General features: G+C 45.7%; 1 protein-coding gene across 2 annotated transcripts; it reads left to right on the top strand.

Annotated features, from left to right (window-relative positions):
• The first annotated feature begins 6535 nt into the window (after positions 1-6535).
• Positions 6536-12789, top strand: LOC125367285 (isopentenyl-diphosphate Delta-isomerase 1). 2 transcript variants are annotated; one of them, XM_048367957.1, is made up of 5 exons: positions 6536-6681; positions 9345-9517; positions 10419-10511; positions 11082-11212; positions 12428-12789. In XM_048367957.1, exons 1-5 carry the CDS (start codon positions 6551-6553, stop codon positions 12743-12745), a joined length of 846 nt encoding a protein of 281 aa, XP_048223914.1. In that variant the 5' UTR covers positions 6536-6550; the 3' UTR covers positions 12746-12789. The 2 variants fall into 2 exon arrangements, with proteins under 2 accessions (XP_048223914.1, XP_048223915.1); XM_048367958.1 differs by lacking the exon at positions 6536-6681 and adding an exon at positions 8023-8127.
• The last annotated feature ends 1144 nt before the right edge of the window (positions 12790-13933 follow it).

Genomic DNA, 13933 nt, shown 5'->3' with positions numbered 1-13933 from the left:
CAACTGAACAACTCATGGGGGGAGAGGGAAAGAGGGAGAGGGAGGAGGGAAGTGATGGAAGAGGTAATAAATTGTACAAGAAATGTACCCATTGCCTTACATATGAAACTGTAACCCCTCTGTACACCACTTTGACAATAAATAATTATTCAGAGAATAAAACTATAGGAATGACAAAAGTGGCTGAGAATATGGCCTAGTGGCAAGAGAGCTTGCCTCATATACATGAAGCCCTAGGTTCGATTCCCCAGCACCACAAATATAGAAAACGGCCAGAAGTGGCGCTGTGGCTCAAGTGGCAGAGTGCTAGCCTTGAGCCAAAAAAAGAAGCCAGGGACAGTGCTCAGGCCCTGCGTCCAAGCCCCAGAACTGGCCAAAAAAAAAAGAAAAAGAAAACGGCCAGAAGTGGCGCTGTGGCTCAAGTGGCAGAGTGCTAGCCTTGAGCAAAAGGAAGCCAGGGACAGCACTCAGGCTGAGGCCCAGGACTGGCAAAAAAAAGAAAGAAATGACAAAAGTGCAAGTGACTACAAAGACAATTTTAAACCAAGGACTCTTGTCCCACGTCTATGCTTTGTTTCTCTGCCAGCTACATCAATCTCTTCTATTGACAACTGACCTCTTTCACAAGGCAAAAGTTCCCATTCTGCCAGAAGCTGCCAGAATCACACTTTTCACCTTAACCATCGAAGAGGTTTTGAACCTTTCCAGTGCTTCAGTTTTAAAAATCCAGAGGAAAAAACACTTGATACCCAAGTTGGGGCTTTTTACTCATGGAGCTCCATGTTTAATGGGATAGTTGTAGTTGCTTTAAACAGCTATGTTGTAGAGTCAAGGAAGAAACATTGTGGGGGGGGGGGGGGAGAATGTAATTTACATTATCCCAGACACTAGAAACAAAGCATATTGCATATAAGGGTTGCTGCAAGGAAACTCCTGCGCAGTTGAGGCAGATGAGAGTTTATTGCAAGAACCAGTCTGCTGGCCTGCATCAGATGTAGGCGTGCAGAGAGGTGTGCACTCAGGAGTAGGACATAGAACAGAGGACAGTGTGTAGTCAGTAGTGTGTCACACAGCTGCAGGTAGCGGAGCTGGAGCTCGTGACTAATGGCGGAGAGAGATTATGTGGGGAAAGGCAAGAAGGTGGTGGGCCGGCCACGGATGCAGAAGTGACCTCTCATGGTGAGCTCCTTTGGCTGAATGACAGTCCTGTGGTTAATAGTTCCAGATTACCGGTTCAGGCAGGTGGTTTCTGGTTAGGCTGTGTGCTGTCCCCACAAAGAGGAAGGGAGGGAAGGGGGTTGTTCTCCGGGGCAGACCTAACAATTCAGAAGCGTTTTTATATCTTTGTCTCAGTCCTGCGGGTCTTCCTCGTGTTTGAAATCTGTGTGTGCTTTGCTTGCTTTTACCAGCCAGAAACCTGGGAACAACCCCAGACTGACCTTGAGATCCTTCCCCCCAACCCCAGTACCACAGCCTGTCCATCCAAATGCCATCTATTTTTTTTTTTCAAACCTTGAGATTAGAGCTTCATCTTTACATTGAATCAAATCACACATTTAATCTTTTGTCTAGAGAGGTCACCTTGATCTTAGCTGCTATTTCCTTTATTTTTGTATCTCTCCGTGACATAAAGGAAACCAGACTAAAGCAGGAGGGACTAAGCTTATTGTAAGGTAAGCGAGAGGTCAGATCAGGAGTCTTTATTGGGAAGCTGGTGACAGCCGGGCGCTCCTGTCACAAAGTCCTGCAGTCCCGCGAATGCACTGAACACTGTTAGAAAACTGAACCATGAGAGCCAGAGAGGAAAGAAAGAGCTGAGGAAGAATGCCAGGAAGCCAGATCAACCACCACTTCTGGCCTTTTCTGAGTAGCTTATTGGAGATAGGAGTCTCAAGTACTTTTCTGCCTGGACTGGCTTTGAACCATGATCCTCCAGAGTAGCTAGGATTACGGGTGTGAGCCACCAGCGCCCAGCTGCAAGAGCTTTTTTATTGTGCTGTTTTCGGGGGGGGGGGGCGCTCCCTCCTTTTTTCTTTTTTTTTTTTGGCCAGTCCTGGGCCTTGGACTCAGGGCCTGAGCACTATCCCTGGCTTCCTTTTGCTCAAGGCTAGCACTCTGCCACTTGAGCCATAGCGCCACTTCTGGCCGTTGTCTGTATATGTGGTACTGGGGAATTGAACCCAGGGCCTCATGGATACGAGGCAAGCTCTCTTGCTGCTAGGCCATATCCCCAGCCCCTCCTTTTTTCTTTATTTCCTCCTGTTGCTGTTTTTTATTTCTGCACTTTTTGTCTTCTTTATAAGTTGATTCGGGGAGGGGAAAGGGAAGCACAGAAACAGTGGGACAAAGGGTAAACCAATTCCTCAGTGAAACCTACTAGGCATTGTATTTGAAATGAACTATACAACTTGAGAGGAAGGAAATCAGGGGGGGGAAACTGGTAGAGAATGAGGGAGGGGGGATGACCCTGTTCAAAAGGAAATGTGCTCATTACCTGACTTAGGTAACTGTAACCCCTCTGTCAGCAATCACCTCTACAATAAAAAATTTTAAATCTGATAAATTCCTGCTGAGTTCCCACACAATGTTATGAACATCCAGAACCATCTTCCATTTCAAGCTGGAAAAGCAGGGCTCTGTCAAAGCTCCTGTTCTTGAGCTACTATGATTTCAACTTTCCACATCATTTTACACTTCTTTCTCCTAGCACTCTCTTGTGACCAAGTAAAAAACAAACATCAAAATATTATTTTACATACATAAGGTTAAGAGGTACTTAAAAACTGCTTTTGCTGAAAAACACGACTCTTTAATGAAACCCATAAATCACCTAAAAGCAGGATAAAAGCTAGTCACCAATGCCTCTGCTTGGTTTATAATCTATGTCCTTTTCCCTGAGCCATTCTCTCGGACCCTGCAGTCATTTTGGAAAACAGGAAGGGGCATAAGGATCAGACCTTGCCAGGCATCCGTGACTCACCATAAGAAGGTCCCACCTCATCAGTCCTGAGGCGTGGCCTGTCAGACCACCTTGCATGCCACCTTTGAACCTGACTGGACCAGGACTCTCTTACCTATGCATACTTTTCGCTCTTTCCCTTGTCGTCTTAAACATTCAGTTTATGTCTGTGCTCCAAAGACTGAAGTGCTATCTTCCCATAGCATGTATGCCTTATGTTTCCTCTTTTGTCCCTTTTCCTTGTCTATTTTTTTTTGTTTTTGCTTATAGGGGCACAAATGGCCAGATGAGATATATCTGGGCCTAGGGCCAAAATGAACTGTTATCGTTGTTTTGTTTTTGCTGATCCTGGGGATTGAACTTAGCCTGCTTCTGTCCCTGAGCCTCTCTGCGCTCAAAGCTGGTCCTCTACCTGTTGAACCACAGTGCTACTTCCAGCTTTTTTTTTTTTTTTGAGTAATTTATTGGAGATAGAGTCTCATGGACTTTCCTGCCTAGGCTGGCTTCAAACTGCAATCCTCAGATCTTAGCCTCCTAAGTACCTAGGATTACAGGCATGAGCTACCAGCACCTGGCGTGCAAACTGTACCTTTAAAAAGTGGAAATCTTCCTGATAAAAGAGACATGGTTCTCACAAGGTAGTATTGTGCAATTTGAGACGATGTTTCTTGAAAGGCCAAGATTGGCCAATACTTAAGTAAGAATCGCCTAGAGGGGCAGGTTACTAAAAATCCAGATCTATGCCAAAAGCCTAACTCCGGGAGATCCAACATACCCTGTATGGCCATATGCTCATTAAATATGCTGACTTAGAGTTGAATACTGAAGGTAAAAGAAAAGAGATTTATTAGAGCTGGCTGCAAGCAGGAGGAAGTAAGTCCATCTTCAGAGGATACAGACATGAGCTTCAGGTTTAAATAGGGGAAGAAGTAGGGTGAAGGGGAGAAGTGGGCATGGAACAGTCCATGCCAAAATTGTGGTCTTGCTCACTATCAATACTGGACAGCTGGGCCTTGTCACAAGTTTTTTTAAGTCATTATGTCTGGAGAGTTGTTATGACTTGTCACAAATTTTATCAGCCAGTTATTCTGGAAATTCAAGGTGAATGTAGGGAGAGGCCTAGGAGGAAAAACATTAAAGAGGGGAAAAATAACTCCAGAGAAGGACAGTGGAGTTGGCTGGGTCAGTGCCCTCCATTCTGAAGATCTTACAGGGGTCGGGTGCCAGAGGAGCTCACATGCTTGTGGGTAATATCCTCAACAACGGTGTCAATCAGACAATAAAAGAAAATAATAAAAGAAAATGAGATAGGAAACAAAAATGTATTCAGTAATCTCTGAACTTCAGTTTTATCGAATATATAAATGGGTATGGCAACTTGTCTCAAAGCATAACTATAAGAAAAAATGTGTTTTGTTGTTGTTGTTTTGTTTTTTTTCCAGTCCTGGGCCTTGGACTCAGGGCCTGAGCACTGTCCCTGGCTTCTTTTTTTGGCTCAAGGCTAGCACTCTGCCACTTGAGCCACAGCGCCACTTCTGGCCGTTTTCTATACATGTGGTGCTGGGGAATTGAACCCAGGGCTTCATGTATACGAGACAAGTGTTCTTGCCACTAGGCCATATCCCCAGCCCAAGAAATGTGTTTTTAAAAAAAATCTCCAAACACTAATACAAATTCAAATGTGGACTATTACTTAAAGACTAACCTCTCCTTTATTTTCTTGTTGTAAAGGTGATGTACAGAGAAGTTGAGGTTACGTAAGTCAGGTCATGAGTACATTTCTTTTATGACAGTGTCACCCTTCTCTCACTCTCTCCCACTTTTTCCCTCCAGCCTCCACCCACAAGTTGTATAGTTCATTTTCAACCCAGTGTCTAGTGTGTATCACTGCTGCATTTGTTCACTCTTTGTCCCTCCATTTTAACCTTTCCTTTTTTAATGATGAAGGTAATAAGGTTCTGAATCCTAATGTAAGATTACTCAGCAGTGAGTAACAAAATCTATCACAGCCTAATTGTGCTGCTGTCCCTATATAGCACAGACAGGGCCATTTATCAACAGAAACATATTTCTGACAGTAGTGAAGGCTGCAAAGTCCAAGATCAATGCATCTCAGCTTTGATGTCTACCGAGTAGCCTGGTCTCTCCCAAGACCACATGTTATTACTTCGTTGTCCAGAGGGGAACTCGGATCGTGGCAGTGAAATGAGCAAGAAAACTGCATAAGCTAGTTCTCTGTAGCCCTGTGATAAGGAGACTAATCCAGTCAAGGGCTGTAAGGGATCCTAGGAATTAGGATCTGCTTTCCAAACTTTTTTTTTTTGAACTCCAGCTCCCTACAGGTAATATGGGCTGAGTGAAAATAGCTTGCTCCCATGACAGGCCTGACCCCTAAAGCCAAGAGAAAGACTTCTCTCAGCTGAAGGAACTGAAGCCCACACCTAAATCTACAAATGCAAAAATGAGAGTGTAACAAATAAGACAATAAATGTGCTCACTACCTTATTAGGTAACTGTACCCCCTCTGTACATCACCTTGTCAATAGAATTTAATTTTTAAAAATAAATCTACAAATGCATATTTCCTAGCTTTCATTTAATCCTTTCTATAAGCCCTAACACAGCTATGAGGAAGCCCCAGACAGATTAAGATCTGTGTGTGTGTGTGTGTGTGCTTGAACTCAGGGCCTGGGTGCTGCCCCTGAGTTTTGGCACTCAAAGCTAGCACCCTACCACAGCCATAGCTCCGCTTCTGGCTTATAGGTGGTTAACTAGAGATGAGAGTCCCACAGATTTTCCTGCCTGAGCTGGCTTTGAACTGAGAGCCTCAGATCTCAGCCTCCTGAGTAACTAGGATGACAGACACGAGCAATCGGCGCAGGTGGGCTCACTGCTGTCATCCTGAGACGTGAGGATCGTGGGGGTCAAAGCCAGCCCGGGAGATCTCCGATTAACTAATAAAAATGCCCAAAGTGGAGATAGGGCTCAAGTGGTAGAGCACTTACTTAGCTTTGGGAAAGGCTCAGGGATAGCACCTGGCCTTTAGTTCACCACCTCCAGGGCGCGCGCGCGCACACACACACGCACACACACGCACACACACGCACACACACACACGTGCAGAAACCAGAAGCTTCCACAGCTGGTTCACCGTGCACGCACAGCTGACAAGCGCAGACGGTCCCCGGGGCGCCACTGCTCCCGCCAGCTTCCCCGGGTCGGGCAAAGCCACGCCCCCCTCCCGAGCCGGGGACGCGTGACGTCATCACGCACCCCTGCGGCCCGGCCGCGCCTCGGCCCCACCCGGGCCCTGCCTGCCTCCGATTGGCTCGCCCCAAGGTGTCAGCCACGCCCCCCCACAGGCACCTCCCCGGTGGCGGGGCTTCTTTGCGGGCTAGAGCGCCCGCTCGTCGACTCCCTCGCTCGGGGTGCGCTCGGAGAGCCAAACTGGCGGCGCGAGGTCCCGGCGGCGGCGGCTCACAAGCTCTCGCGAGTCCTCCCGCGCCGCGGCCCGGGGCGGTGGTGCCACCGCGCGACAGCCTGGCGCGGCCGTGACGTCAAGGCGGGCGCGAGCGGCGATTGGCCGGGAGCATGTGGCGCGGACGGGCGCTGGCGCAGGCCGTTGGACGCGCCGCCGGGGGGCGGGCCCAGGGGGCGGCACGCGCGGCGGGCGCCGCTCAAATGGGGCGCGCGCCCGGGCTGGGCAGCACCTTAGGCTTGAGGTACGGGGCTGCGGCGAGGGGCGGGGTGGGGAGCGGCGGGGGCCCTGCGAGCCCCCGGGCGGGGGGCGGGGGGCGGGCTGCGGTGACCCGCGCCGAGGCCTAGCGGCGGGTCCCCGGGTGGGCGGCTGGACCCGGGAGACCACCGTCTTATGGCCGCCTGGAGGCCGGGCCCGGGGGGGGGGGCCGCCGGCAGCCTCGCGTCCGCTCGGCCCGTCCAGGCTCGCCGAGGAGCGGACCGGGCGGTCCCGGAGCCCCCCGGGAGGTTGGGGGTCCGGGGAGGGGAGCGGCCTGCACGTGCGTGGACGGACTCGCTCGGTGCCCGGGGGCTCTGGGCTCGACGTCAGCCCGCTGTCAGCGGAGACCCGCAGGGGGCGGGGCGGGGCTACAAGACAAAGTTAGGTGCATTTGATAGCGGCCTGCGTGTGTGCGCGTGTGCGTGCAACTGCAATCTCCGCACGGAGGACTTGGGAATTCCTTTCCCAGTAAGCATGGGGGGGGCGGGCGGGGGGTAATCAGCTGCCCCAGCGATAGGAATATGAAGTCAAATCTCAAGTCACGAAAAGCTACAGAAAAGTACCGAAACATGCTTGGCACCGGTACGCCATAGAAGCTTCTTTCCATATGATGCCCGTGTGTATAGGTGTTTACAAACAAGAACGTGTTTGTAGGGGGTGTGTGTGTGATAAGAACCAAGAGATTTGGGTGGGGGGCTGGAGGAAAGAGGTGGGGAGTATCTTACAGATTAATAATATGTGATCCCTGGTGTTCATTTTTAATATCCTGGAAGGGCCACGTGGCTTAAGACAATTCAAAAAGTCTAGTAATCCTGTAGTAATGAAATCTGCCTTATTGGGGATTTTCAGAGTTTGTTTTTTGTTATTGTTCAAGACTAACACTCTACCACTTGAGCCACAGCACCACTTCTGGCTTTTTCGGTGTGTGTGGTACCGAGGAATCGAACCCAGGGCTTCATGCATGTTAGGCAAGCACTCTACCACTAGGCCAAGCTCCTGGCATTATTGAGGATTTTATACATCTAAAAGCAGCCTGTGAAAACTTTTGAGTGCATCCTTAAAAATAAGGCTAGCTTTGAAGTAGACTTCCTTTCCATAGCACTCCTTTGTGGTGTCTAGGTTTAATCATGAAACTCACTTCAGTTTTTGTTGTTGTGTTAGATATTATTTTGGGTCTCATTGTCACCTACCACTCGTGGCCTCTCCCCGCGCCCCTGGCCCACTGTAGTTTTAGAAAGTTGTGTTAAGTTTGCATTTCTTTACTCTTGTATTTGAACTCTTATGTACATTCTGTAGTATGCTTGAACTTTGTTGCATGTATTTCAACATTTGAAAAAAATTACAAAATAGGGCATATAGAAACTTCAAAAATATTTTGTGTATAAAAACCAACTCAGAAAACATGGAAGACATACCATACGGTGCTTTAAAGATGTGAGAGAGAGAGAGATGCAAAAAGTTATGCACAATATAGAAAGTGATGTGAACTCAGCTGTCTCAGCCATTTGAAGATGCAGATCAGGGGGATGCTAGTTCAGAGTTTGCTGGGGCCAGAAAGTTAGACTCTCAACGATTAACTAGGCACCTGTCATCCCAGCTACATTGGAAGCCAGAGGCCGCTGAGGCCTCTGCAAGCTGAGGCCGCACCTATGCAAAAACGCAAAACCCTACCTGAAGATTAAGTAAAGGAAGAAGTGAGGGGGGGGGGGGGCGGGGATGGCTCGCTCGGTGGTGGAGCACTTGCCTATCAAGTGAGACTGAGTAAAACCTCAGTACCGACAAAAATAAGAAAAAGTGGCCTAGTCTGTGTAAGTTTAAATCATACCCACGAGTTGATTGAAGTTCATGAAAAGTCCGCTGCATACGCTGAGGCAAGAATGGATTCTGGGGTCGGGGGCCAAGAACTAGCCTAACAATCCATTCTAAACAGTTGACTATTTGGGAGAAAAATAGAAAGAGGAGGATACTTTGGGACATAAAATTTGGTGAGATACTGATTGAACATAGCTGTGTGCAGTTACACATTGTCCCACAAAGGCATTGCCTTAATCTCTCACTATTTCTAAAGGGCAGAGTTGATACTATCTGCTCACTATAGAACAAAACAGCCAAGCTCTTGAATATAACACCTTTTCTCATGTTTCTCTGTAAAACTAGCTCTGTACTGCTCTTGGGAGAACTAACAAATCAGTCCCCCAAGTCTTTTTTTCTAAGCTAGGCACTAAATGGCTCATGCGTGTCCCCCTAGTATGTGGGAGGCTGAGATTGGAAGACTGTGGTTCCAGGCCAGCCCAGGCAAAATAGAAGAAGCAGGGTAGGAGTATGTAAGGCCTGTCATTACAGCACCAGTGGGCAGCCTCAAATAGGTGGCTCACCACAGTCCAGGCTTGCCCCTGGACAGGAAGTGAGACCCTCTCTCAAAACCCAGCAGTTTTTAGGAAGTGACTGGAAAATACTGGTCATGGGTCTCCGTCAGAAGGACCGAGGTGTGGAGCATTCTTGGAGGAGCACCAAGAGAGGCAGAGCAGCGAGGCTGCCGCAGGCCTAAGTCAGAACCTCCCAAAGAGGTGAACTAGTTATTGTGCTCAGACCTGCAATCCCAGTCTCTACCCCGACCGAATGACATAAGGACCTTTCCTTCTCTGTTAGCATTCTAGGACGCGGCAAACATTTTGCAATAATGCCTGAAATAAATACCAACCACCTTGATGAGCAACAGGTTCAGCTCCTGGCAGAAATGTGTATTCTTATTGATGAAAATGACAAGAAAATTGGGGCTGACACTAAGAAGAATTGTCACCTGAATGAAAATATTGAGAAAGGTACTGTTTTTTATAATATTCTTTCTGATAAAGTGATTAAGCATTTCAGGTGAGCTAGGAAACAGTCTAGAAAAAGAAAGGCAGTTCTTTTTTCTTTCTTTCTTTCTTTCTTTTTTTTTTTTTCCAGTCCTGGGGCTTGAACTCAGGGCCTGAGCACTGTCCCTAGCTTCTTTTTGCTCAAGGCTAGCACTCTACCACTTGAGCCACAGCGCCCCTTCTAGCTGTTTTCTATATATATGGTGCTGGGGAATTGAACCCAGGGCTTCTTGTATATGAGGCAAGCACTCTTGCCACTAGGCCATATTCCCAGCCCCAGAAAGACAGTGCTTAGTCGTATATATAATATCTTTGATATCAGTCAAGTGTTGTAAATTTTACCTTGCTACCTCCTTGTTTGAAAACTTTATCTTCCACTAAGCTTCTTCAGTTCCTGTGGTTTCATAAAGAGGAGTAGACTATTTCTAACAAAGTTGTCAACCCTTTGTTTACTCTTTGTATTTATTTATTTAGGGCTGGTAGTGGAGTTTGAACTCAGGGCCTCACACTTAATCAAGGCTGATGCTCTCCCACTTAAGCCACACTTCCACTCCCCCTTTTCTTTGTGTCTAATGAGGAAGAAGGGGAGTAAGTACCTTCACAGCTCCCTCAGAAGAATACTGTAATGGCCTGGTCATTGTCCCCGAAGAGTATTTGGCCTGGCACAAGGCAACCCAAATCCTCATTTTCTCTCTTGGTGGCTGATCTAGTATGCCAGAATTCTTGTCTTTCGCAGCCGTGCTCATACCCAGATAAAGACTGGGTAAAGTAAACATGCCAGCAAGTTACTAATCACATTCTAAGCTGCAGAGAGAGAAGTGGGAAGATAACTATGGCTAATACTATTTTTTTGTTTTGTTTTCAGGATTTTTGCATCGAGCTTTCAGTGTCTTCTTATTTAACACTGAAAATAAGCTACTGCTACAGCAAAGATCAGATGCTAAAATTACCTTTCCAGGTCAGTAAGTTTATGTCCAGGATTAGATTTATTTGAAAATTATTTGTTTAATGTTTGTTTCTATATTTGATTTGACTTTTTATCACACTGCATTTCTTGAAACCCAAAGTCCTAAAGGAAAGTCCTGTGAATGTGACATAGTGTCATAGTCTGCATAAAATAACCTTAAACAAGGAGTGTAACCTAATAATACAGCAATAATGGATAGGGACAGAGCTGTGTGTACATGTAAATGCTTTATAACTATCTGAATTATATGCATTTTGATCTTTTTGGTGAAGGAGGCATTCATAAAGAACTAAGAAATATCTTGCAAAATAAGTACTGTTAACCCATCCTAACTGCTTCAAAGGTCTAAGAAGGGCTGGATGCATTGCTCGAGTGGTATAATGCTTAACTAGCAAGTACATGAGCTGAGCTCAGACCCCAGTACCACCAAAGGCGTGGGAGGGGGGACACCATAAAATGGGTAAAAGATCATTTTACTCTTTTCTCATTTATAAAACTTTTTCTTGACCTTTCAGACTTTCTTCAAGGAAAAGTTCATCTGTGTCTATTAATGTCTTCCAGGTTGTTTTACCAACAGTTGTTGTAGTCATCCATTAAGTAACCCAGGCGAACTTGAAGAAAACAATGCCATTGGTGTGAGACGAGCAGCCCAGAGGCGTCTAAAAGCTGAATTAGGAATTCCCTTAGAAGAGGTAACCACAAGCGGAAATCGAAACATACGTTCAAACATTATCTTAATAAAATTTTCTTCTTAGGGGTGGTGGGGGTGGACCCAAGACCTACCACTGAGCTACGCTGATATATTTCAAGACAGAGTAACTATATGGCCCAGGCTGATCTTGAAGTCACCATCCTCTTGCCTCTGGATGCTGGGATTCCTGGCACGCACCTTCGCACCTAGCTGTAGTCCCAGAAAAAGGTTTTAAATTCCAGTGTGAGGGTTCTGCTCTGGAGCCTCCTGTGTTATGAGTACTCCTGTATTTGGAGTACAGAACACATACATTTGTTTGTTTTAAGACAGTTTCTTAAAAAGAAAATTATATGTATCTTGTAGTCCCGGCTGGCCTCAGAGAGTTTTCCTGGCCCAGCTTATGAGGTAGTAGGATTCCAGGCATGCCCATTTGTGCTTGTCTAAAATTGTAGTGACAGGATCTCACGGTGTAACCTAGACTGGCCTGAGCCTCCCCCTCCTGCCTCGGGGCAGTTGAGTCAGGTCCGGGGCTTGTACCTGTATGTATATCAGCATAAGTTTGGATTTCTTAGTATCACTTGTCGCGGGGTTTTTAGTACTGAGATGGATATATCTGTTGAGCCAGCCTATGAGGTTTACATAATGGATCAAGTCAAAGTAAGGGTTTTTTGTTTTTTGGTGGGGGGCGGGGGGGGTGTTGCTAATGCTAGAGTTTGGACTCAGGGCCAGGGAATGAGCTTTTCTCCAAGCCTAGTGCCCTACCACTTGAGGTAAGGCTCATCTTCCAGCTCTTTGGTGGTTAACTAGAGATCAGAGTCTCATGGACTTTTCCTACCTGGGCTGGCTTCAAACCACCGTTCTCAGATCTGTTTCCTGAGTGGGTAGGATTACTGGTTTGAGCCACCAGACCCCAGCAAAGATGAATATTCTCTTGTAGAAATCCTTGCAAGTCTGAGTGACTTAAGTAACCTTTTTCCCACCTTGGAATTTTCTTCTTTAAAGATCTGATACACAGAATATCACACATCTATCTAGAACGGTAAATATTTTTCTCTAAACGGTCGTAAACTTATGAATGCTGCATTTCTACTAATTTTTTAAGAAGTTCTAATTCTAAAACTATAATGCTGCCATTCAAGTTATTGTAGAAATGTGGTGAATTGATTTTAGACTTTCTTTGTTGATATTCTTACAGATTCTTCTTTGTATATCCTAGGTTCGTCCAGAAGAAATTAATTATCTAACACGAATTCACTACAAGGCACAATCGGATGGTATCTGGGGTGAACATGAAATCGATTACATTCTGTTTTTGAGGAAGAATGTAACTTTGAATCCAGATCCCAATGAGATTAAAAGCTACTGTTATGTATCAAAGGAAGAACTAGAGGAACTTATGAAGAAAGCAGCCAGTGGTGAAATTAAGATAACACCATGGTTTAAAATTATTGTAGAGACTTTTCTCTTTAAATGGTGGGATAACTTAAATCACTTGAACCAGTTTGTTGACCATGAGAAAATATATAGAATGTGAATATGTAGATAAATGATGATGGAAAATTTTCCTTACCTAGTAAACTTTGGGGGTTTCTGTGGTTAATTTAAGTTGGATTTCCTTTTTGGAGAACTCCTCGGGATACTTTACAACCAAAACTTGCATGGAGAACAACTACTGACTTAGTTTTTTTTATAATATACACCCAAATATATGCACTAATATTTGCAAAAAACATTTATGAGAGATTATAAGAGGAAAGCAAAACTTAACCTCTCCAAATACATGGATAAGACACATTTAAAGAGGTAAATGCAGTTCTTCATCTAAATGGCTATTTTCCAGGGGGTGACATATTGTTACGTTTTTATTCCAGAAAAATGAGCAAGGCAAAGTGCTTTGCTACTTGCATTCTAAACAACAGATCAAACAGGCAAAGAAGGCCTGGGGAGGTGGCTCAGCGGTAGCTTGGTTGCCTGGCAGCAGGAAGCCACGCAATAGGTCCCCAGCACCACAAAGGGAAAAAAAAATGCTGGCAGAGCAACTCGAAAGGAAATGAAACAATATATAGTCCTCCTGTATATAAGGTCCTTTCAGAAACTTCCTACCAAAATCACATGTCTTACATGAAATGACATAGTATTTGTACATCCTCAAGTATACTTTAAATCATCTTTACATCATTCATAATACCTAATACATCATAAATTGTGGTTGTATTTAGGGGAATAGTGGCAGGAAGTGTCTATATTCAGTTCACATTGGTTAAATCTTTGGCTGGGTAACCCACAGATATTAAGGGCCAAATGTATAGCTTAATGTGATTTTCTCATTTTGCTACCTGAGGCCAGCTGTTAGTTTTGCTAATGATACTGTTAAATCCTTTCAATAGTGGGGCTGAGAATATGGCCTAGTGGCAAGAGTGCTTGCCTCGTACATGAAGCCCTGGGTTCAATTCCCCAGCACCACATATATAGAAAATGGCCAGAAGTGGCACCGTGGCTCAAGTGGCAGAGTGCTACCCTTGAGCAAAAAGACGCCAGGGACAGTGCTCAGGCCCTGAGTCTAAAGCCCAGGACTGGAAAAAAAAAAAAAACCAAAAACCTCTCAATAGTATGTGTCAATTGGCAAAGTTTGTTTCGGAATTACAGTGGAAAACAAGCTACTCACAAAAGAGGAACTGAGGCCTCTGTTCAACGCCCCTTGTCATTCTCACTGTCTGGATAG

This window comes from Perognathus longimembris, chromosome 18 (genome assembly GCF_023159225.1).
Source record: "Perognathus longimembris pacificus isolate PPM17 chromosome 18, ASM2315922v1, whole genome shotgun sequence".
In the NCBI taxonomy this organism is placed as follows: Eukaryota; Metazoa; Chordata; class Mammalia; order Rodentia; family Heteromyidae; genus Perognathus; species Perognathus longimembris.
This window is presented reverse-complemented; position numbering and strand designations above follow the sequence as displayed.